Genomic DNA, 26,233 nt, shown 5'->3' on the forward strand with positions numbered 1-26,233 from the left:
GATGTTGAAAGACAGGTGAGGTATGAGCGGCGGCAACTTGAAATTAGTGGAGGTTGAGGCCTGGCGGATAACGAGAGGAGAGGATATACTGAAGGGCAAGTTCCCATCTCCGGAATTCTGACAGGTTGATGTTAGTGGGAAGTATCCAGATAACCCAGACGGTGTAACACTGTGCCAAGATGTGCTGGCCGTGCACCAAGGCATGTTTAGCCACAGGGTGATCCTCATTACCAACAAACACTGTCTGCCTGTGTCCATTCATGCGAATGGACAGTTTGTTGCTGGTCATTCCCACATAGAAAGCTTCGCAGTGTAGGCAGGTCAGTTGGTAAATCACGTGGGTGCTTTCACACGTGGCTCTGCCTTTGAACGTGTACACCTTCCGGGTTACAGGACTGGAGTAGGTGGTGGTGGGAGGGTGCATGGGACATGTTTTACACCGGGGGCGGTTACAAGGGTAGGAGCCAGAGGGTAGGGAAAGTGGTTTGGGGATTTCATAGGGATGAACTAACAGGTTACGAAGGTTAGGCGGACGGCGGAAAGACACTCTTGGTGCAGTGGGGAGGATTTCATGAAGGATGGATCTCATTTCAGGGCAGGATTTGAGGAAGTCGTATCCCTGCTGGAGAGCCACATTCAGAGTCTGATCCAGCCCGGAAAGTATCCTGTCACAAGTGGGGCACTTTTGTGGTTCTTCTGTGGGAGGTTCTGGGTTTGAGGGGATGAGGAAGTGGCTCTGGTTATTTGCTTCTGTACCAGGTCGGGAGGGTAGTTGCGGGATGCGAAAGCTGTTTTCAGGTTGTTGGTGTAATGGTTCAGGGATTCAGGACTGGAGCAGATTCGTTTGCCACGAAGACCTAGGCTGTAGGGAAGGGACCGTTTGATGTGGAATGGGTGGCAGCTGTCATAATGGAGGTACTGTTGCTTGTTGGTGGGTTTGATGTGGACGGACATGTGAAGCTGGCCATTGGACAGACGGAGGTCAACGTCAAGGAAAGTGGCATGGGATTTGGAGTAGGACCAGGTGAATCTGATGGAACCAAAGGAGTTGAGGTTGGAGAGGAAATTCTGGAGTTCTTCTTCACTGTGAGTCCAGCTCATGAAGATGTCATCAATAAATCTGTACCAAACTTTGGGTTTGCAGGCCTGGGTAACCAAGAAGGCTTCCTCTAAGCGACCCATGAATAGGTTGGTGTACGAGGGGGCCATCCTGGTACCCATGGCTGTTCCCTTTAATTGTTGGTATGTCTGGCTTTCAAAAGCGAAGAAGTTGTGGGTCAGGATGAAGCTGGCTAAGGTAATGAGGAAAGAGGTTTTAGGTAGGGTGGCAGGTGATCGGTGTGAAAGGAAGTGCTCCATCGCAGCGAGGCCCTGGACGTGCGGGATATTTGTGTATAAGGAAGTGGCATCAATGGTTACAAGGATGGTTTCCGGGGGTAACAGATTGGGTAAGGATTCCAGGTGTTCGAGAAAGTGGTTGGTGTCTTTGATGAAGGATGGGAGACTGCATGTAATGGGTTGAAGGTGTTGATCTACGTAGGCAGAGATACGCTCTGTGGGGGCTTGGTAACCAGCTACAATGGGGCAGCCGGGATGGTTGGGCTTATGAATTTTGGGAAGAAGGTAGAAGGTAGGGGTGCGGGGTGTCGGTGGGGTCAGGAGGTTGATGGAGTCAGGTGAAAGGTTTTGTAGGTGGCCTAAGGTTCTGAGGTGGCGCAGTGGTTAGCACACTGGACTCGCATTCGGGAGGACGACGGTTCAATCCCGTCTCCGGCCATCCTGATTTAGGTTTTCCGTGATTTCCCTAAATCCTTTCAGGCAAATGCTGGGATGGTTCCTTTCAAAGGGCACGGCCGATTTCCTTCCCCATCCTTCCCTAACCAGAGCTTGCGCTCCGTCTCTAATGACCTTGTTGTCGACGGGACGTTTAACACTAATCTCCTCCTCCTAAGGTTCTGAGGATTCCTTGAAGCTTCGCCTGGACATCAGGAATGGGATTACCTTGGTAAACTTTGTAAGTGGTGTTGTCTGAAAGCTGACGCAGTCCCTCAGCCACATACTCCCGACGATCAAGTACCATGGTCGTGGAACCCTTGTCCGCCGGAAGAATGACGATGGATCGGTTAGCCTTCAGATCACAGATAGCTTGGGCTTCAGCAGTGGTGATGTTGGGAGTAGGATTAAGGTTTTTTAAGAAGGATTGAGAGGCAAGGCTGGAAGTCAGAAATTCCTGGAAGGTTTGGAGAGGGTGATTTTGAGGAAGAGGAGGGGGGTCCCGCTGTGACGGAGGACGGAACTGTTCCAGGCAGGGTTCAATTTGGATAGTGTCTTGGGGAGTTGGATCAATGCACACCCAAGGGAGTGCAGTGGTAGCAATGGAGACAATGGCATAGGCATCTCTGGTAGCATAGGTGTAGTTACTCCATCTGTCCTAGCTGCCAGATCATTGTGTTTGCTGAGTATCTTCTTACTTAAACCCAGTGCTGGTTCCTAAGCCTTGCTCAGATTACAGCCAGAGCCCAGGATAATGAGATTGTCCCTGATGTGAATTTCAGTGGCCTCTATAATGATGCTGTGCCAGTATTATCAAGTCTATGCAAAAACCCTGGTATGTTTGTATACCATCGCCTAAGTTGTAGACAAACACTGCTATGCAACTGCTGACTTGTTGGGATACATTAGTCAGGCGAAGGTAGGGGTGCGGGGTGTCGGTGGGGTCAGGAGGTTGATGGAGTCAGGTGAAAGGTTTTGTAGGGGGCCTAAGGTTCTGAGGATTCCTTGAAGCTCTGCCTGGACATCAGGAATGGGATTACCTTGGTAAACTTTGTATGTGGTGTTGTCTGAAAGCTGACGCAGTCCCTCAGCCACATACTCCCGACGATCAAGTACCATGGTCGTGGAACCCTTGTCCGCCGGAAGAATGACGATGGATCGGTCAGCCTTCAGATGACGGATAGCTTGGGCTTCAGCAGTGGTGATGTTGGGAGTAGGATTAAGGTTTTTTTAAGAAGGATTGAGGGGCAAGGCTGGAAGTCAGAAATTCCTGGAAGGTTTGGAGAGGGTGATTTTGAGGAAGAGGAGGTGGGTCCCGATATGACGGAGGACGGAACTGTTCCAGGCAGGGTTCATTTTGGATAGTGTCCTGGGGAGTTGGATCATTAGGAGTCGGATTAGGATCATTTTTCTTCGTGGCAAAGTGATATTTCCAGCAGAGAGTACGAGTGTAGGACAGTAAATCTTTGACGAGGGCTGTTTGGTTGAATCTGGGAGTGGGGCTGAAGGTGAGGCCTTTGGATAGGACAGAGGTTTCGGATTGGGAGAGAGGTTTGGAGGAAAGGTTAACTACTGAATTAGGGTGTTGTGGTTTCAGATTGCGTTGATTGGAATTTTGAGGTTTTGGAGGGAGTGGAGCTGGAAGTGGGAGATTGAGTAGATGGGAGAGACTGGGTTTGTGTGCAATGAGAGGAGGTTGAGGTTTGCTGGAAAGGTTGTGAAGGGTGAGTGAGTTGCCTTTCCGGAGGTGGGAAACCAGGAGATTGGATAGTTTTTTGAGGTGGAGGGTGGCGTGCTGTTCTAATTTGCGGTTGACCTGTAGGAGGATGCTCTAAACAGCCGTTGTGGATGTGGGAGAGGAAAGATTGAGGACTTTTGTTAAGGATAGGAGTTGACGGGTGTGTTCGTTGGCTGAGTTGATGTGTAGGTGAAGGATTAGGTGGGTGAGGGCAATGGATTGTTCAGTTTGGAACTAGTATAGGGACTGATGGAAAGAAGGGTTGCAGCCAGAGATGGGAACTTTAAGTGTGAGGCCTTTGGGGGTAATGCCAAATGTCAGACAAGCCTGAGAAAATAAAATATGGGAGCGTAATCTGGCTAGGGCGAGGGCATGTTTGCGGAGGGAATGTAAATAAAACTTAATGGGGTCGTTGTGGGGGTGACATGGTATTAGAAGGTGGAAAGTGTAACATGAGGTTGAAATGAAAATGAAAAATAAAAATATATGGGGAGAGATAAAGGTGAACTAGAAAGCAACTGGAGATCTGGTATGAAAAAAGGCGAAAAAGTGTAGGTTAAGTTGATCCTGTGGTGAACTTGGGTTGGTAGACAACGATGTGCATAAAGGTTAGGTGGTTGTGTTGCCGATATATATATCGGCAACACAATATATAAAAACAAAGATGATGTGACTTACCAAACGAAAGAGCTGGCACGTCGATAGACACACAAACAAACACAAACATACACACAAAATTCAAGCTTTCGCAACAAACTGTTGCCTCCTCAGTAAAGAGGGAAGGAGAGGGAAAGACGAAAGGATGTGGGTTTTAAGGGACAAGGTAAGGAGTCATTCCAATCCCGGGAGCGGAAAGACTTACCTTAGGGGGAAAAAAAGGAAAAAAGGACGGGTATACACTCGCGCACACACACACACACATATCCATCCACACATATACAGACACAAGCTAAATATGTCTGCTTGTGTCTGTATATGTGTGGATGGATATGTGTGTGTGTGCGCGAGTGTATACCCGTCCTTTTTTCCTTTTTTCCCCCCTAAGGTAAGTCTTTCCGCTCCCGGGATTGGAATGACTCCTTACCCTGTCCCTTAAAACCCACATCCTTTCGTCTTTCCCTCTCCTTCCCTCTTTCCTGAGGAGGCAACAGTTTGTTGCGAAAGCTTGAATTTTGTGTGTATGTTTGTGTGTCTATCGACGTGCCAGTGCTTTCGTTTGGTAAGTCACATCATCTTTGTTTTTAGATATATTTTTCCCACGTGGAATGTTTCCCTCTATTAATATATATATATATATATATATATATATATATATATATATATATATATATATATATATATATATATATCCAACTACTATTCGGCAGGGAGAGATAAAGGTGAACTAGAAAGCAACTGGAGATCTGGTATGAAAAAAGGCGAAAAAGTGTAGGTTAAGTTGATCCTGTCCGACTACTATTCGGCAGGCAGCAGTGCTGGTCAGGAGGAAAAATTATGCACGATCCTCTTTTCCTGTCCTTGCTGCTTTACCAAAACTTTCCCTGCCAGTCTTACTATTAAGTGGTAACCTACATAAATTAGTACATTATATTAATTAATAACAATGACTGCAATATCAGACACAAGCACAAGTGTTTCCTAAATGATTTGAATGACATTTTTCTTTTACTATGTTGCAGCAATCCAAATTCGATTTCATATTACTTGCTACAAATGTACCACATTTGAAGGTGACCATCTCTATCCTGTGCATTCATAGATGCAGGATATTTCCGTTTGACATTCATACTACAGTAGCTGATCAGTGTTAGTTGCACACATTCATGAATTGTCAGCACTGGAAGACAAACAATAAAATATTCCCCCTCTCACTTCTATTAACCCCGCAGCGGTCACGCTACATACCTCTAACCTCTCTTCCTCTGAGATAAGCATCAATTTTACTTAGCTCACGGCCGAATTCACCATGTCAATTAAGCACATCTCAAAACATCACTGCCTCTGGAAGTAGTTTTGTTTGCTGCTGAGTAAGAAAAACACATACTTAAGCTGCTCTTAATATTAGCCTAAGTTTTTGGACTCTGCTGTTGGTTACTACAACCGTATTCTTATAAAACACAGCTGAGAACTGCATGCTGCATGAAAACTTGATTCGGACCGCTTGCGGCCTGCGGGGGACTGTTTGACAACAACTGTTCCAATGTATCTGTATGAGCAGAAAAAAAAAAAAAAAATAGTGAGAGAGCTCTGGTTTGTAAGGGAAAAAAGAACACCACCTTTCAAAAAAAAAACAATGCAAACGCCAACAGAAGCGTTTAGCAATGCGAAAACAGGGGGGACCTGAAATGTTGGAACATCTGCCCCATTTTCCCAGATTTGGTTCCCTCAGACTCTCACCTCTTCCCAAAATGAAATCTTCCTTGCATTTTTCACCCAGAGGAGACTGCAATTGTAGACTAACATTTTGCAACAGTTCCAGTGGAACATTACAGAGATGCAATTATGTCACCGTAGCACTGCTGAATGAAGTGCACTGATGTTACAACTGTTTAAAAATAAAAGGTTTTTGGAACATAAATCTTGAATTTCACTGTCAGGCCACTGTACTTTTCAGACTACCCTTGTATTCTACTTGTCTTTGAAGTTTATTTCAGTCAATGCTCACAAACACGTTAAGTTGCTATATACATTTCAACAATCTAATATCATTAGCAATTACCCACAAATATTTCTGGCTGTGTGCATGGCAGCGTGTGTGTGTGTGTGTGTGTGTGTGTGTGTGTGTGTGTGTGAGAGAGAGAGAGAGAGAGAGAGAGAGAGAGAGAGAGAGAGAGAGAGATTCTTTTTACCTTGGTAGAGTGCCTCCTCTTCCTCATTATGCTGCAGTGCCCTGTAACGTTCTTCATCACAGAGCTGTTCCACACGACGCTCTGCTTCTGACATGCCTAAAGCTGCATCATAGCCACCTGGTGGAGGTTCATACAGCTTCAGATCCATGAGAGCCCCACGACCATCATACCTGGGATTGTAAATTATCACAATTTCATCCAACACATCCGCTAATTATTTATTAGGAGACATGTGAATACAAAGATCGGAGGAAGTTAAGGGCTACCAATAGTACGATGCTTTGTAAAGCACTGCTTTCCTTTACATATTACATGAAAAATCATTTGCATGGAGGAGAAACAAAATCTGCATAACTCATTGTAGAACAGAATAAATGTCAATATTCTAATTACTACACATGATGACAACAAAGAACATGAAGCAAAGTTTCTCTTTCTTAAAGTAAAAGTGCAGAACCAGAAATGTTAAAGAGTTGTCTATAACCACACAAAATTGGTGGGATATACAGTGGAACTTCAATTTAACGTTTTTTGAGAATCTAGACATAAATTCGTAGCCCCTATGAAAAACCCTTAAGATCAATGACAAAAATTCCCCGATTTTACATTTCTTCCTAACAGGGTTTACCTCCATTATAAGTTCTTATTTGAAGTCTTGCTTGACTTTGTCCATTTTCTTCCTATTGACATTTGATGTGACTGAACAAGTTGTAATCGGCTCGAAAGACAGATGGTTCGCACCACGGGTGGCAGCGGAATTAAGGGAATGTTTTAGGCTGTCGTACAGAGAGGAGATGAGAGAGAAGAAATGCCGACATAATCCAAAGTGTTGGCAACACAATTTGCAACATTTAGCTTAACTGCACAATCTTGATACAACTGCTAGGTTGCAGCGGTAATGGAAAAACAAGACAGTCAATGCTAAGTGTTCCAGACTTAGCAAATACGTGATGAAGGGGCCCACCTGCCACCTATATTTGCACCACTTATAACTCTGTCTCATCGTTTTGCATGTACTGTATTCAGCAACAATATCTATTGTCAAATTCAAACACAAAGTCTTGAAGAATATGGTTGGTCATAATCAAGGAGACATCACCCATTTCTGGCTAGTGAACTCTTATTGGCTGGTGACTTATTAAGTCACCCAATAGCCAGTGCAACAAGCACACCACACTAACACATGTGAAATGAGCTCACCTGCTGGCTGTGTGGAGAGAGGGTGTGGCCCTTCAGTGACAGGGATGCAGGTAGGGGTGAAAGCATTTTGAAGTGCTGGAAATATACTTTACATGCAGATGATGTGCTACACAGAAATAGAACAAGGGTTTGGCGATTGCATGTTTTAAAGACTTTCATTTTCAAATCTGACATGATACAGTTGCAACAACAACATAAACTACTCGTGTATATACTTTGCACCACACACATCACACACTGCAGATCGTAAAGATTGGCAGCAGTGATACAGGGCATGAAGTGAAACTGCAGCATCTGAGCTCGCTTTCAAATTTTCATTTTACACAGTGTACAGAAATTCACTGAGCCAACTTCTAATAAGCTTGTAATATCAACTGAGGAAGTAAAATCATTTTTTCACGTCTCTGTTTCCCTAATCAAGTCTAAAGTAACACTTTAAGTGCAGCTCATAAGAAAAGCGTTAAACAATAATAAAAATGGTGGCAAAATATGTAATTAAGCATATGTCCACATTTACGGTTACAGTTTAGACACTTCGCTGCTGTGATGTTCTTGGTTTAATTCATCATGTTCATCAATTTTTGCCTTTTTTCTGAGTGAGCACAAAGGATGATCTCACAAAAACATGTGTTTTGAACATTTAATCTGTAGTTGTGGCATGTCAGAAAACATGCTCAATTACCTTGTACCCACATACCAATTTCAATTTTTTGACAAGTTTTTTTTTTACTTTCTGTTGCACATCTATGACTTTTTTTTAAAACTAATGAAATCCATTACCCCAAATTATTGTATAAATATTGTATTGTACACTTAATTTACTTCGCTTAGACAGATTTTATTGGAGAGGACTGCAATTCTTAATCCTATATGCCAATTGCATGTGTTTTTGCTCATATTTTGGGTTTTTTCCCTCGATTCTGCATTTTCCTCAATTCTGTGTTTTGGACTGCAGAAAATCGTAAAGTAGGGGTTTCACTGTAATCCTTTGTATCAGCTTTTCACTCATTGTGACACAATACAAATCTGTTACCATTATGGGAGCTAAAATTTTGCTCTGCAAAACTCACGGAAATTGTTTCACTCTAAGAATACGGTCATTGTACACCTAAATCCAACCTACATCAACCTGACCCACAGACAATATTAATGAAGAAGGTGGGTACACTACCTAAAGTCAAAATTTTGCTCCAGGCTTTCCAAACTATGAAGTGATATTCCTACTATGCTCCTCAGAGATGGGTCAACTGCAGCATTCAGTACTAAAAATTGGCTTTGACCTGTCACGTATGATGTCGTACGAAAACAGTGTTTTTCCTCATTATGTCAAGTTTCACAATTGTGGAAAGCTTCTGACAACTGTCAAAGTTTCTCCTTTTCTTACATGTTCCATTCGCAGATAGAGCGGGAGAAAAGCTATTGTCTATATACCTATATATTAGCCATAATTTCTTTTATCTTACCTTCATTGTCCTTATGCGGATTACACGTTAGCGACAGTAGAATTGTTCCGCAGTCAGCTTCAAATACCAGTTTTCTAAATTTTCTCAATAGTGTTCCTCGAAAAGAATGTTGTCTTCCCTACGGGAGGGGGAGGGGGGCCCATTTGAGTTCCCAAAGCACCTCCACAATACTTGCATGTTGTTCAAACCCATCGGTAACAAACATAGCAGCCTGTCTCCAAACTGATTCAATGTCTTCCTTTAATCCAACCTGGTGCAGATCCGAAACAATCTAACAGTACTCAAGAACAGCTCGCACTAGTGTCCTATATGTAGCCTTCTCTACAGATGAAACACACTTTCCTAAAATTCGTCCAATAAACCCTACTGCAATCCTCACATGCTTGTTCCATTTCTTATCACTCTGCTATGTTATGCCCAGATATTTAAACAATTTGACTGTGTCAAGCAGACACTATTAATGCCATATCTGAACTTCATGGGTTTGTTTTCTGTAATCACCCCCAGTAACTTACATATTTCTACATTTCGGTCCAGCTGTCATTCATCCCACCAGATGAAAATTTTATGTAAGTGATCTTGTATCATTCTATAGTCAATCTTCAACAACTTCCCGTATGCTCCTCGGACAAGCGTTGATTTTACTTGATGCTATCAGGATCATTTCCTGTGGTGGTCTGTCCGATGTGGACACACGTTTGACATATCTAGACTGGCAAAATGCAATTCCATTTACCTGATGCATTACTGTTGTTATCGCTCACTTGTGTGGTTTTATGGCCATGAGACCAGTGTCGGTGAACGTTCAGTTACTAATTGGTTTTAGCTTGTCGCAAAGTGTTTTCAGTATTTATCAAGTATAGAGGGCACATAGGTAGACATGGGCTGGCTGTGTAAGTAAAAGAGTGAGCATTTGCAAAATAAGTATGGGTAGTGCAAGAAATTTGAGGGTACCTAAGTGCTGTGAATTATTGTTTCAGGAGGTGGGAGTTCTGAGGCTGTTTTCAGGGTAACTTGGGAAAGTATGAAGAGAGTATTTGCTGGGTTAGATGTAACTAATGAGTTCATTCAGGAGTGGTTCACTAATATTCCAGATTATTTTGCTTCATATAGCGATTTGGAGAAAAGACAATATAATCAATTAACTGTAAATCATAGACTACAATTCAGAAAGTAGGAGACTGGGACATGCACTACTACTATTGTATTAGGAACATTGGGTGTCATATCCATTTGGGAATCCTTGTATGCTCACTTAATTGAGTACTGTTGGTAGATGAGTTTGCCTAATAGATATTGTGTGTTTTGATGTTTTCTAACACTCGCAGAGAAGAAGTTCAGTCCAAACATTGGTTGTTGAATTGGAAGGGCGGGGGAGGTGGGGGGGGGGGGGGGTAGCTGGTGTCGGTTTGCTGTTTTAGTTTGGGATCTGGATATGATGTGGTAGCTTAGTTTCTTTGTTTTTCTGTTGGGAGTGGGGAAGGGGGTTAGGAGGGATGGAAGACAGACACAAAGCAGGAAGTTTTATGTTTTTTAGTATTTTTGTTCCATCTGTTTTCTGTTTATTTGAATAGGAATGTTTGTAACTTTATTTTAGTATGTTTGGTGGGTGGTAGGAGGGTATAGTTTCTTTTTTAGGGAGCAGGGGGGGGGGGGGTAAGGTAGAGGGTTTATTTTGGGGGGGGGGGGGGAATTAGATGTAGCACATGCTTTATTTCTATTTGGTTTGTTCTTTTTTTTTTACTGGGTGGTGTATTATGGTTTCCTGTTTTTCCGATTTTTTGCGTGAATGCATGTTTTGACAAGTAAGTACATTAAAATTAGTTCTTAGACTTATTGCTTTATGGGTAATGTTTGATGGATAACATCGATTTCTTTCCAGCTAAGTAGGTTAACTTAAGTTAATGATAGCAGATGCACAATCACACTGGTGTATTATTTGGCTCCTTTGTGAATATTGTTGTTGATGAGTATCATGGAGATGAGTTTAGCCATGTAAAAAATAGGGAATAACTATATCTGTGTAACTTTGTAAAGTGTTTATGTTTTGGATTATCGTTTTGTCATTCCCCAGATTATTCAGATACTGCTGCTATGTCTTTCCATCTGCGTATCATTACTTCCATTTGGCAGGAACATTACGCAATAAGAAACTATTTTAATATGACTGACATTACTGTAATACCTACTTTACTTACTGAAATTAATATTGTATGTAACTCGCACTACACACACTGCAATGGAAACTAGACAGAGAATCTCTAAGAACACCTGATTCGATGTAAACGATGACATGAGCAGTAAAAGTAATGTGTAGGCTAAGTAGAGAAAAGGGGTCTTAAGACTGAATCTTTAGAACTCAAAAAATTTGTAGTATGTAACCACAGTGTCCATTAAATCCTCCATACAGAACAAACAACTTTCATTTTAGTCTCTGCTGGAATCACAAAAACTGAGCTTGTAAACAATGAAACAAATTGGCACCGACTGTGAATGTGCTGTCTACATATCAAACAAGTGTAACTTAGGTAACTAGAAATTTTAAATTAGGGAGATGATCACTTGGCAATAATTCAAATAAATTTCAGGAATTTTTGGGCTATCACCCACAACCTGTAGATGCATTACATTAATTTTTATAAGACACTTGGGAGCTATTTACTGCTTCTTACAGAAGTTCCCTTTCATTGTGACATCAACTGTGATATATGTTCACAATGAAATTTTTGTTTACTGAAGTTAGGGTTACTTGCAGCAGCTTTTGGCTAGTATGTGATATTAGGTCCTCCTGAATTTTGGTCATGATGATAGATCTGTAGCATAACAAGAGGTCTATGTTACGCTGAAAAGCGATAATTTGGTTGCGAGTTGGGAAAGCCAATGAATGTGAATGCCACATAAAGGCTGCGTCAACAGACTGAACAGCAGCGTAGCCTAATGTTTACCCTCATGCTGTATTTAAACTTACTTTACCACATTTAATGCACTTTGCACCATGAAAACTAAAACCACAAGGTAAATTCAGAAACACATTTAAACTAAAAACATAAGGTAAATTTAGAAACACATATTAGACAATGGACATATCTCTAACAAATATTCTAATGTATATTATGTTCATATATCGGAAATACGGAAGCGTCCGATCCCGCCCGTCTGCTTTGACCCATGACGTCACAAATATGGCGGAAACAAAAACAAACACACACACTTTCCACAAGAAGCCTAATGACACTAACGGGACAAGCGCGGGAAATGGGGTGTTTTGGGTGGGGGGGGCAAACTAAATATAAACAAATTTAGACGCTTTGCGTAGCTACAATGTGTAAGTGAAGACAGCCATGCATGAATACCCACCCACCTCCCCAGGGGTCGTAACCCCTGCAACCCATAGAAGATAAAGATGCTTCAGTAGCTGATTAGTGTTTTTTGTCTTTTTTAAAAAAAAAAAATCTCACGGGATAGAACGAACAGATCAGAAAAGTAAATAAAATAAGATAAAACAGAACTGGAGACAGCCACACTCAAACCAAACCCCGCGCCGTCATGACGTCACACACGACGACACCCTTACGCCACGGGTCAAAGCCGACACGTGGGATCGGACACTTCTGTCGACCCCATATATCATACATAAATCACTAAAAAGGCAAGGGGGTTCAGTACATAGCTTTTACCCTTGTGAAACACTTATGGCCAGCCTCATGAAATTTCTGGCATTAATTTTGACTTTAGAGAGTGACTATACTGATGAAAACAACAAAACAGTCTATCAAGCAACATGTTACAGCACCCCTGTACATAATCACTGTTTCGGTACATAATTTGACTGACTAAAAACAAAAATTAAGCATTTGGTAGTCTGCCTACTGTATGCCCTATATCGCTTTTATAGACATATATAGTGAACACCACCAGGACGAAATGACAAATTGTACTTCATTCATAGTCAAAGATATGGGTCTCTGTGATGAAATGATGTCATACCACAAAAACAAGGGAATGTGAAGCAAAGTGAAGGAAGAATTAAAAGCTAGAAATGTAAAATACCATTACATAAGAAATTTTACTCCCTGAAAGAATGCACAGTCTACTTCTCTGGAATGCCAGAAGACTGGATTCTGGGGAAATAAACCTTAAAAAGATATGCAAGCCACACACATCATTTGAGAAGACAGTGACAGAGGGATTACTACTCTGTGATCTAGAATCTATATCTAATTCTAGATTTTTTTTTTTTTTACAGGTCTGTCTTTATCATGTAAATATTTACATTTCACTATGACCAGTTTCGGCTGGTGCCATCTTCAGATCATAAAATATTCTGATGTAGTATTAATGTCAAACTTAACATCTATGTACATAGTAAGTGCACTTACTATGTACCTACATGTTTAGTGCACTTACTATGTACCTACATGTTTAGTTTGACGTTGATAGTACATCAGAATACTTTATGATCTGAAGATGGCAGTAGCTGAAACCAGTCATAGTGAAATGTAAAATATTTGTGTAAAATAGCCAAAAATATGATCTAACAAAGGCATTCTCAGAACAGGAAATTAATGAACTCAACAGCTATTTTTTTTTTTTTTGTTTAATTCCTGAATAAAAACTCCACGCTAATATATACACAAAGCAACAAACACGACAATACATATCTCCCTCCAAAAATACAATCAAAACAACAGGACAACTGCGGGAAATTGGGGGTTTTAGGGTGAGGACAAGCTAGCTTAAAAACACGATCACAAAAAAAAATTACAACATTCCACAACACCAACAAAAATCTGCAGGGCTAGAACTCTTCCCTTGACCTATATAGATCAACCACAGGTGACAATACCAAAACCGCAATACCTACAACTAAAACTACGAAAATTGGAATCTGACATTACCCTTCACCTATATAGGTCAACCACAGATGAGGATACCATAACACCAAAACCTACAACTACGAAAATGGGAATCTGTCATTTCCGGTGACCTATATAGGCCTAGATCAACCACAACTGATCAAAAAATAAACACCTACTACTACGAAAAATAAAACCAAAACTACAAGCACAACCTCAAAAATCCAGAAACCAAACGTACCTACATAAATCAAAACACATTCAATACGCCATAAATAAACAAAAGATCAACTCGGGGGGGGGGGGGGGGGGGGGGTTACGACCAATTACTCACTTCCAGCAAATTCCGACACTGCAAACTAGATCGGCCACCCCGACCCCACCCCCCTCACCGCACACACGGATTATATATATTTATAGTAAACGTTTTATCACATTAGAAACAACAAAACAATAACATGCCAATAACAAACAAATAACACCAAACACATAAGCAAAAGAAAAATTGTGACTCGTTGAAAAAACTTCCAAACACTGTCGCCAACGACTTCACGCGTGAAACACCAAGGCTCAACTAAACCCAATACAATACACTATACTAAGCACATACACACGCACCACCAGGGGGCACTATCAAGCACAACAAGACGAAATCTACAAACACAACCAACTCATAACAGTGTGCCGTAATGACGTCACACGCCACAAAACCCTTACGGGTCAAAACAGACGGGTGGAATAGGACGCTTCTATTCACCGATAAAGGATGATTAACGAAAAGTCTAATTATCGATATACGTTCATTGGTGTTGGTACACAATGAAACTTGTTGGATGACAACAAACCACAACTGTTTCTTCTAACCTTAAGAGTACTTATCTACCTTATTTCTTTTGAAACCACTATCATTAATAGGTTTCAAACCACGTGAAAACAAATAACAACAACCTTTTGCACTTGAGTAAGATATCGGGTACTCGTAATGGGGAAACGAGTTCCAATGACATGAAAAATTCTTGACATTCATAAACCATTTCCCTAAATTTGTTGTTCACGTTTACCATTATCGACCGGAGCGAAAACAAAACTTATCCTGGCCAGATAGTCAATAAAAAGTAAAAATCAGGATCGAATTAAAAAAGGAGGAGATAACGTTCACTCAATTTGTTTCTTCTGCATAAAACACATCGGTGACTAGCTACTCACTGTGCAGACAACATTAAGTCCTCTTACTGATGACACTAATATCAAAGGTAACTGTAACAAACACGCCAGCAAACAAGTGTATAATTTCCTGATGAGAAACTGTTCTATTTACAATTATTTTATTAGTGTTCCTACCTGTCGATTTTCAGCGATTCATCTCCCATCCATGGTATCAAATGTTTCCCTTGATCAATAAAAAGTGCCTTTTCATCGTCACGAAACAATTTACACGAATATCCGAACACAAGAAGTTCTTCATCCTCTTCTTTTTTCCGAAGAATACCGGATTCACTAATACTCCAACCTCCCCTTTTAGCAGCCATCTTTACAGATTTAAGTCCAAAATACTGCAATCCCCAATGCAACCAATGTAGTCAGAGGTTTTTAACCAGTGCGATGTAATCTCCTTGCTTTGAGAATAGCAGAAACTGGTTAGAAAATGGGCGATTTGCAGCCTGTAATTTTAGCGATCGAAATTAAAATTACGATATCGAAGGATTTCATTAAATATTTTCTGATCAGCCTACTTCGTACGACCAATTATTAATATCGATACGTAATAACATAAAGAAAATAAACTTAAAAGGAGGCAGCAAGCTCTATCGACGACCGATTAGCGAAACGCGGGTCATTCGAATCTTGGAAGTTCTGTAATGCAGGATGTGTCTTTTAAAGAATAGACAGCAACCAGCCACTATTGACAAAGCTATTTATTTACGTAAATAGCGCCGTAACTGGTTTCGAACAGGCAGATTCATATCCAGACGGCTGTTCACAAAAATTTACATATGTTATTGGCTGTTTATTCCCCCCAATAAAATTAAGCTCGATTTTCGATGTAAGTAAAATATTACTACAACCATTCAGTCCTAAATATTTGTTTACATTGTGTTCGAGCGTTATGAAGTTACGTTAAAATAGATCGTTTTCAACATCGTCTTTGGGACCGATGACCGTCGCAGTCTGGTCCCTTTAATCCTACAAACCAACCAACCAACATCGTCTTTTACCATAGGGTATCACCATCCCAAGGCTCTTTCACCACAAAGGGGAATGAAGAGCCAAAACTTTAAAAAATTTAAAAGGCATGAATCTTGCGAGCAGGCGTGCGAGGCCAATTGACACAAGCTGTCACGTCACGTTCCGTCGAAACATAAAGCAGTGGATTTCAAGTGGCGGCATCGATACTGGCCGTCACGTCATGTCACGGCATACCACCGTCAAGAAAGTTTTGACGGCTGACGTCATCGTCCGTAGTTCATTACATGACTCCCTAGCAAATTTCTGACGCCTGTATTTCCTACCGATACACACTACACTGCAATGCGGCTCTTGTAATGCTCTCATCCATCATACTCGGTTTCGTCATGCTTTTCGTTCTTAATTTCAGTTGCCGGAAGTCATTGTTATTCGTTGTTTTTTATATGTTAAAATTGTTTCGTTTCGTTATTTCTTTTGTCAAATTTTGTAGTTTTTATGAATGACGAAGATAAATTAAAGCAATGAAACCATCTGAACTGTACAACATGAGCGTTAGGAGGCTCTCAGACTCCGTTACGAAAGAAGCATTACGGAAAAAAATTGAATTAAAGAAAGTATGAGGTCTGAGTACTAAACATCTTAAAATTTCCCTCATTTGTGCTGTATTTGCCATGCACCAAAAATGGATTTTCAATAGCGCTTCTAAATTACAAGCTCTCTACTATATTTATAAAGTGAATTTTATGCATACTCGTATTTAATATTTTACAATAAAACAGACTGCAATATGGCTGGAACTTGAAGGTAAAAAGGTAGTATACTTACACTCAGATTGATTATTAAGTGGAATTTATTTGCATGTTGACTAAACAGTCCATGAGTGTGCTGCCTATTCATAGTGTCCAATAGGCACAATATTTCGGCCATAAGACATGTCGCCACAGTCAGAAGCGATGGCGAACTAAACTCCTGAGGGAGTGTGGCCAACATATCCCTCTGCCCTGCGAGCCATTCCCTCCACAAGAGCACCTTGGGGACATTAGGGTCAGTGTCTGTGGTAGCATTGGCAAAGGTGCTCTGTCCGCCCTGGTCGCCAGAACGTTGTGTTTGCTGAGAGCCTTCTTCATTAAACACAGTGCTGGTTCCTAAGCCTTGCTAAGGTTACAGCCACAGTCTCTGTTGATGAGATCGTCCATGGTACGAATTTCTACGGTATGCCCCCTCTAACAACATTGTTCCAGTATTTGGAAATCCATGGCAAGATCCTGGTACATTCACCCTGCATCACATGATTCTTCGACAAACAGTGCTCTGTGGTCACTGACTCTTTGGGATAAGTTAGTCGATTGTGCCTCTGGTGTTCTCTGCAATCATCATCAACAGTGTGCACTGTCTGTCCAATATATGCCTTTCCACATTGACAAGGGAACTGGTATATGCTGCCCTCCACAAACTGAGATCATCTTTGATGCTTTGTATTTTATTGGGCAGGCAAAAGACTCGGTGCTTCTTCAATATATGTCCATTTTTTCCCCCTACAGTGCATCACTGTACAGTATAAAAGTAGAGGCAGCCCCTTTTTCTGTGGCTTATTCCGACTCCGCAGGTAGTACTGTCGTGGTGGGGTGAAAGGCACAGCTAATCTGCCATTCTGGGTACCAGTTTTTTGGGGACACTGTTCTATGATGATCCAGCTCCTGAGACAGACTCTCTGCATCTGAGATGGTCGCGGCCTGTGTGCTAGAGTTTTTAGTACCCCATTCCTCTGTGAAGGCTTGTGGAACCTGCCTGTGTTCAAATACAGGTCGGTGTGCGTTTCCTCTGGTACACACGATGACCCAGGGTTCCACCAGCTCGTCTCTAATCCGTGACGTCCACGAATGGCAATCTTCCTTTTGCTTTGGTCTACACAGTGAATCAGCTGTTGGGATGTCTGGAGTTTAAATGCGTAAGGAAGTCGAGGACTTTATCCCTTTCATGGGACCAGATGACGAGCGAGTCGTCCACATAACGGAGGAAACATTTAGATTTCGATCTGGATGACAACAGGTCTTCCTCCTCAAAGTAATCCATATTCTTGGTCTGCCCAATGCGACTCCTCCCGTCTGATCATAATATTCTACATTATAGAGAAAATACATGGAGGTCAGGAAATGCCTGAAAAGGTCGGTGGTCTTCTCTTCAAATTTCTGACCGATAAGCTCTAGTGACACACCGCTGCCAGCGTCTTCACGACCTCTGACGCACTGCAGAAGCTCGTGGAAGGAGTGGCTCATGGGAGGAGGGTATATAAGTCAGCTGTGCTGCCTCAGGAGCTCAGTTCGTCAGCACACTTGACGATGGCGACATGTCTCATAGCCGAAATATTGTGCCTATTGGTCACTATGAACCAGCAATACACCAGTGAACTATTCAGTCAACAAATGCGTCGTAAGAAACTGAAGAATCATATTTGTATGTCTTCTGGCACTTGTAATTTTTGATACAGAAGTGGACTAAAATCTTCAGACACTGCAAACTGGATTTTTTGTGAAATACATATCATCTTCTGTATTTGAGTTGCCTGTTTGAATAAGTGTTTGTGGCAGGGTTATTTATTGGTAAGTATTTCTCTTTGGATTGTGTGTGATACAATTTTTTAAGCATCTGTGGTCGATATTTATGCGGTTTTATTAGCTAACCCCAGTAGAAATAAGATCCACAGATTATTGGAGGCCAAATAATGAAAACCTATAAAATTTTAAGGAGAGGGTATTGAGGGAAATATGACTCTTGCAAAAACTTTGTGCTGGGCTGGGAACTAAATTTATGTCTTCCTCCTCTAATAAACTAGTTATTCCTAAAGCTGCAAACAATTTGAGTCTCATAAATGTCATTTTCATACAAGAGTGGGCTACGGCATCCACGTTTATAAGCCGCAGTGATGCGTATGTGCACTTCAAGCGTGTAAACAATTGAGAATTATCTTCCAAAGACCTCTAATCCCTTGAAAAAACACTCACGCCAGTTGCGATCACTTGACTTCAATTGACTTGACGTGACAGGCAGTGTGAATACACTGTGTCATGTCATGACAGCCAGTGTGAGTTGGCCAAAGATGAACCTGTCTGTTCAAAAACAATTATGGCGTTATTTAAGTAAATAACAAGCTCTTTACTCACCTTAAATGTTGAGTGCTATCGACAAGGAATTTCAAATTGATTCCATATTTCTAGATTTCCAGAAATCTTTTGACACTGTATCTCACAAGGGGCTTGTAATCAAATTGCGTGCTTATGGAATGTCATTTCAGTTACGCAACTGGAGTCTTGATTTCGTTCAGAGGGGTCACAGATTGTAGTAACTGACAGAAAGCCACCAAGTAAAACAGAAGTGTTTTCTGGCGTTTGACAAGGTAGTGTTCTAGGCCCTCTACTGTTCTATATCTATATAAACGATTAGGAGACTACCTGAGCAGCCATCTTAGGTTGTTTGCAGATGATGCTGTCACTTATCACCTAGTAAACTCAACTGAAGATCAAAACAAATTGCAAAACGATTTAGAAGAGATATCTGTATGTGCAAAAATTGGCAACTGGACCTAAATGAAGAAAAGTATGAAGTCATCCACATGAGTGCTAAAAGGAATCCGTCAAACTTCGGTTACATGATAAATAAATCAAACCTGAAAGTTGCAAATTGACTAAATACTTAAGAATTACAATTACAAACAACTTAAATTGGAAAGAACACATAGAATATGTTGTGGGGAACGTTAACCAAAGACTGCAATTTATTGACAGAGCACTTAGAAGATGCAGCAGATCTAATAAACAGACTGTCTTCACTATGGTTGTCCATCCTCTTTTGGAGTACTGCCACATGGTTTGGGATCCTTAACATGTGGATTTAGGAGTACATCGGAAAAGTTCAATGAAGGGCAGCACGTCTTGCATTATCGAGAAATTGGGGAAAGATTTTCATGGACATGATACAGGATTTGTGGTCGACATGATTAAAACACAGGCGTTTCTCGTTCTGGCGAGATCTTCTCGCGAAATTTCAGTTGCCAACTTTCTCCTGTGAATGCGAAAATATTTTATTGACATAGACCTACATAGGGAGAAACGATCATCATAGCAAAATAAGGAAAATCAGAGCTCTCAAGGAAAGATGTAGGTGTTTGTTTTTTCTGCAGCCTGTTAGAGAGTGGAATAATAGTGATTTATTGTGAAAGTGGTTTGATGAACCATCTATCAGACATTTAAGTGTGATTTGCAGAGTAGCCATGTCAATGTAGATGTAGATGTAGGTACAGCATTATCAATAGTGGCTGGCTGCTGACTTCTTCTTTAAAAGTATAGACCTATATTTTATACACGGCCACAGTCACAATATGTCAGTTTTTGACAAAATTGCATTCAGTTCTACAATATCACCAAACAGTATTAGTAAAATTTAATGGAAACTTGTGAAGCATTTATATCTACCTCGCAAGAATATGTTCAGGAACGCAACGTAAAACATTCTTCTATGTTTTTGATAATTTGGTGAAACTGATACACATTTCACAGCTCTCATACTAGTCATTGCTGATATATGATGTTATTTTTCGAAGTGGAAGCGTTTTTTCAAACTTCTGTGTAATTCACCAACTAATAGAATATTTTCAAATTAATATACTAATCATTATCATATCAAATTCTCCATTGACCACCCTTAAATGATACATGCAATGACTACCCTTGCATGGGGCTATTAAAATTGTTTTGCGATACAGGACTACTTGGAGAAGTGAATCTGAGATATGATATGCGCAAAGGAGTGTATTGGTTATTCATCGATGTGTAGGACTGCCCAAGATGTAAAGTGTTTACACTTAGCAGTAATGTTGCTAAAAAATTATTTATTCTTTGCCTTTTGGTGATTATATTGTCATTGATTTTATCGTTACTGGATTCTCGGACTGTAGTGTATTCGCATGTATGCAATAACCCTTTCGACCCTATACGCACAATTGTGTGGGTGCGGTTTATTTGTGTTACAGCATCATATTATTCCGCTATGCAGTTGAGTCCCAAGTCACACGAGTGTGCAGCAATCGCTGTTTCGTATACAACTCGATTTATATCGGTATTTCGTTACAGACGCGAGATATTGTGTCTTAATATTTGGTAATAGAGATGGGCAAACTGAAACACGTAACTGTTTCGAAGCAAATGAAACAGTACAATGTAATGTTTCGATACGCTGTTTCGAAACAGTGAAACAGTTTGTGTTTTGTAATTTAATAAACCTACACATTTTATCATCTTGAATGTCTACTGTATAAGTATGTCCATATAAACACGAATGAGGTTCGAGAGCGCTAATCATATCGCAGAAAGTATGAAACTATCACTTAGGCGTCTTGGCTGTTTCGTATTTCATGCAGCGAATGCGCTGCTTTCGTGTCGTGTGACTTTCATACTTTTCAATTGGCTGAGGACAGCCATAGCTGAAGACAGAAGAACCACCACGAACGGAACTGGAGGTGGGAGCAAACTGCATAAACAACGGATATGCTAGAGGGATTCCCACATTCCGCTAGTATGGGTAATATACCCATCCTGCTAATTTCCATGCACACAAAGGGAATCATTGTAGATAATAGGCACAGTGACTACAGCCTCACAAATAATGCCAAATAATTCGAATAAATAACAAAATATAACAGAAAAAATTTTGTCTTTCAAGGTGGTTCGAACCGTTACTATAAATTCACCATGCTTTCCAGCCCTTCCCGTTCACCATTACACTATCAGTGATATGTCATATAGATTGCTTGCAATTATACCTACATCAAATTTGTATATATGTCTAATAACTGTCACTCTACGCCTTTTTTTATTCACAATGTTGTAGGCTTACTTGCGTTTCTTAATATGATTACTGTACATGAACATAGAAGCGTATGTTATAAAAAAGTGTAATTTAACTGAATGATTTTCACATATTTATTATTTTGAATGTGAATAGTATGCGTTGTTTTATTGTTTGCTTCGTGTTTATAAAACAGATTTTACGCCATTTCGGGATAGTTCAGTCAGCTAGAAACGAAGCTTTATTTTCGGATATCTTCATGCTATTGCTTGTCAAAAAGATTTCGACACTCTTGAAAGTGTTTCACGAAGTGGTATGTTGTGTTTCAGTACCTGTGCCGAGCCCGAATCTCGTCCGACACAGAGCGGAATGAAACATCACTGTTTCGATACAATTAGTCCGTTCCAAGCACAGGTGGACTGAAATAGCCTTATTTTGAAACAACGATACAGTTTCTGTGTCTGGCTCGAGGTCGAAATCTGGTCCGGTTATCCGAGACAGGGGCGGAATGAAACACCACTGTTTCGAAACAGTGAACCACAGCCGTTCCGAAACACTGAAACAGTTCCACGTATTGATACACTGTATCGAAACATAGAAACAGTGGCCAAGTCTATTTGGTAATTTTCAAGATGGCGGGTCGGAAGCAAGTCTGTCGAGGTAAATGTTTATTGTGCTTTATTTATTGCGTTTTGACATTTGGAAAAATGTGTTTGAGATTCCGAAAGGTACACAGAAGTAAAAAAATATGTCCGCCACAATTATTTGAATACTTCCATAGCTACAATGACTATAACATCCACACGCACAATTGTGCGTGTTGGGACTATTTTACCGACATATGGTCGTTTCCGGTCGATGTTTGTGGTTACGATTCGGAACAGATTACAGAATAGATAAGTCATTTTACTATTGTATTTACGCATTATTTTCACAGATAGTTTGTTTGTTTCGTTTTAGGGCTTACTGGCGAGGAAATTCTAGCCATATTTGATGACTCTGAAGTGGAAGGCTTCAGTAGTGATGACAAATAGTTACATACAACTTGGACTCTTCCAACAATCAAACCTAGACTTGGAGAAAGCTCTGAATCTTCTGACGAGGAGGAAAATTGTAACAATGCTTCTGCAACAATACCACCAGTTGCTCCAGAGGTTCAGGACAATTTTCCCAGCCAACACGGTAGAAAGAATTCTAAAAAAAACAGTGGAAACACATCGTCGTTTGTCCACTTGGAGAAAAAGACCATTCACCTCCAAAATTTTTGCGCCCTTAGAGAGTGAGGTAGGACAGGAAATTAAAACTCCAATGAGGTGTTTCAGCGATTACTACCCAGAAGATTTTTTTCAGTTAGCATCTGACTGCACTAATAGTTACTACTTTTCGAAGAAAGGGAAGTCGCTTCATACAAATCCTCAAGAGATAAAAAAGTTGTATGGCATGCATTTACTTATGGGATGCATTAGATATCCTCGTACACATATGTACTGACAGAAGTCATTGCGTATGCCAACTATTGCAGATTGTATGCCTAGAGACAACTTCTTCACTCTCAGAACTGCTGCATGTTGTGGACACTAACAAGATTCCACGTGAATCAGAAACTAATAGATTGTGGAAAGTACAATCTGCAATTAATGTTGTACGCAGTGCTTCTTTGAGACTTCCACGCCCCTCTGAAAATGATTATTCCATTGATGAGCAAATGGTACCATTTACTGGACGCTCCATCATGTCTCAGTATGTTCCAAACAAACTGCGCCCTTTGGGAATTAAAAACTTTGTTTTGGCAACAACGAAAGGTTTAGTACTTGATTTTGAATTTTATCAAGGTAAATCAACTCCTATGCCAGATGTTGGCCTTGGTCTTGGGCCATCTGTAATACTTTGCCTTGCTCAAACATTACCTCAAGGTGCAAGACTATATTTTGACAGATATTTTACAGCTTTGCCATTATTGCAACAGTTACTTGACCTGGGGCTGGAAGGAACAGGAACCATAATGAAAAACGGAGCGAAACTAGTTCACCTGACACAAAAAAAATAAGACTGAAGAGAGGAGATATGGAAGAATTCTACAGGGACGATGATAAAATAGTCATTGTCCAGTGGAAAGATTCAAAAGCTGTGACCCTTGCTTCTACTTGTACAGGATGTGAACCTGTAAGCAATGTTGAGAGATGGAGTAAACCAGAAAAGAGGTGCATCTTAGTGCCATGTCCTGCAGTCGCAGTGAAGTACAACCTGTGTATGGGAGGAGTGGACCTCTGCGATCAAATGATGGAGACCTACAGGACTTTCTTGAAGACAAAAAAGCGGACTTTAAAGGTTTTGATTCATTTACTTGATTTGACTTGCGTCAATTCCTGGTTACAATACAAAGTTGAATGGGAAGCCAATAAAGTACAAAAGAAAAACACTTTCGATCTTCTTGGATTCTGACAACTGATTGGGGAAGGGCTAATTTCTTCTTCTTCAGGACACGAACATGAAAGTGAATCCGATGAAGAGCCACCAAATAAAATGTACAAACCAGCAAACACACCATGTGATGAGAAGCGGCTAGACGGATATCATCACTGGCCAACTGTTGATGATTTGCCTTCAGCTCGTTGCTGCAAGAAGAGGACGAGAACAAGATTTCTAAAGTGTAATATTTATTTGTTTGTCAAAATACAGTAATTGCTTTCATGAATATCACTGCAAGAAATGACATAAATATTTAAGATAATACGACCCGCACAATCGGGTGGGTTCAAAATTTATATCAAAATTAAAAAATAAAATTTTCTAAGCAATTGGTCCACGATTCAATATTTTTTTAGTTACAAAAACGAATTTATTTCAAAATTTTCATTTCAAGTTTGGGTGGGGGCCTGAAAGGGCTATATGTTCCAATAAAATTAATTTATCCTGAACTGCAACTTTTTGGTGGGCACAACATGACCTCAAGCGTCAACTGACGTAATCCGAGGCGACAACCAACGTTAACTGATGTGATATCAATACTGTTCCTTTCCGAACATAAGGTACAAACTAATCGCACCACGAGCCATCCGCATACTACATCATCAATTCATTTGCAACGCCAAACACCAGTCTACCATGCATGACGCACCGCGCGCTATCTGCATGTTGAGTGGCGGTAATTTTGGGCACAATACCATCTGTCGATGAGACCTCAAATACTTTGATTAACCACGTCACAGTTAAACCATGGCTAACGGAACAAAGTATAGCTACATTGTTGCCCACTAAACAAAGTTATGGCTATTGAGATCAAAGATGTTTTGAGCTTACCACCAATAATGATACACAGCTCTTAACAATCCCCTCATCACTCACCTGATGCAATCTGAGGCGAAGTGTCTTGAAAAGTTGCAGTGAACAAAGGAGTTGGGAGACCGCATTGCCACGGAGTTCCTACACTGGATATGAAAATTAGCAAGAAATACCGTTATCGAGGACATCCTGAGAAACATCTCGTTGTCACATGCACAGATGCACAGAAAATTCCCACAGTATACCCACACACCTAGACACATTAGCACAAACTGCATAGCACAGATGTACTCGTCTCCTGCAGTAGCAACAGTTGGCTCATAATCAGATTCTGTTATTTCATTAATAGAGGCTTAGATCGCGGAGCTTATTGCATGGGTTGCTACCCTACAAACATGACATCCCAGTCGTCAACCTCACAACATCACTTACCGAGTAAATGCAGACAGTTGCCTTCACGGAAATTTGCTGGTACCATAGGTGGTTTAGGTCTCCAGTTAGAAATCTTGTCCTCCATGTGAAACAGGAAGTGTAGGAAGAAGTCAATAATGACAGCGAATGTCTTTCTGAATAGTAGCTGACCTCTATAAAAGGCTTCATTTCTTGGTAAATACTGGTGTGGACATGTCTGTATACCCATCCTTCCATCTGCCTTGCTGTAGTAATGATGACTGTTACCTCTTTGCCGCCAATGGATGTATGATACAGACATGTGGTCACATGACATTCTCACTGGACCTAGGTCTACGCCAAAAGTTTGAATGGCATTCTATCATAGCAAATGTGAGACTTGGAGCTGACTTCCATCATTCTTGTCTCCTCAATACCGCCACCAATCTAGCCAGATGTTCAGATGATCACAAGTAACTCTCTTTATGCAGAACTTCTTAAACTGTTTCTAGAGATAACAAGGCAACTACCTACACTATCATCAGTATGCCATTCAGCAGTACATTATATCCTAATGACACCAGGACTGACAATCCACACTCGACCGGACCGTTTGATACCAGACAAGCTGATAGTAGCCAAACAAGAATTCTC

The 26,233-nt window shown here is 40.7% G+C and overlaps 1 protein-coding gene across 3 annotated transcripts in view; it reads right to left on the reverse strand.

The window, feature by feature from the left end:
• LOC126202892 (splicing factor, suppressor of white-apricot homolog) overlaps nucleotides 1–15,561 on the reverse strand; it is a 158,858-nt gene extending 143,297 nt beyond the window's left edge. Inside the window, exons 1-2 of one of the 3 annotated variants that reach the window (XM_049936965.1) lie at nucleotides 15,221–15,561; nucleotides 6,361–6,530 (exon numbers count right to left, since the gene is read on the reverse strand). In XM_049936965.1, the coding sequence (XP_049792922.1) occupies nucleotides 6,361–6,530; nucleotides 15,221–15,408 (358 nt within the window). In that variant the 5' untranslated portion in view covers nucleotides 15,409–15,561. The remainder of the gene's footprint in view (nucleotides 1–6,360; nucleotides 6,531–15,220) is intronic. The other 2 variants (XM_049936962.1, XM_049936964.1) reach the window with 2 other exon arrangements.
• Nucleotides 15,562–26,233: the final 10,672 nt, after the last annotated feature.

Source organism: Schistocerca nitens, chromosome 9 (assembly GCF_023898315.1).
Source record: "Schistocerca nitens isolate TAMUIC-IGC-003100 chromosome 9, iqSchNite1.1, whole genome shotgun sequence".
NCBI lineage: Eukaryota > Metazoa > Arthropoda > Insecta > Orthoptera > Acrididae > Schistocerca > Schistocerca nitens.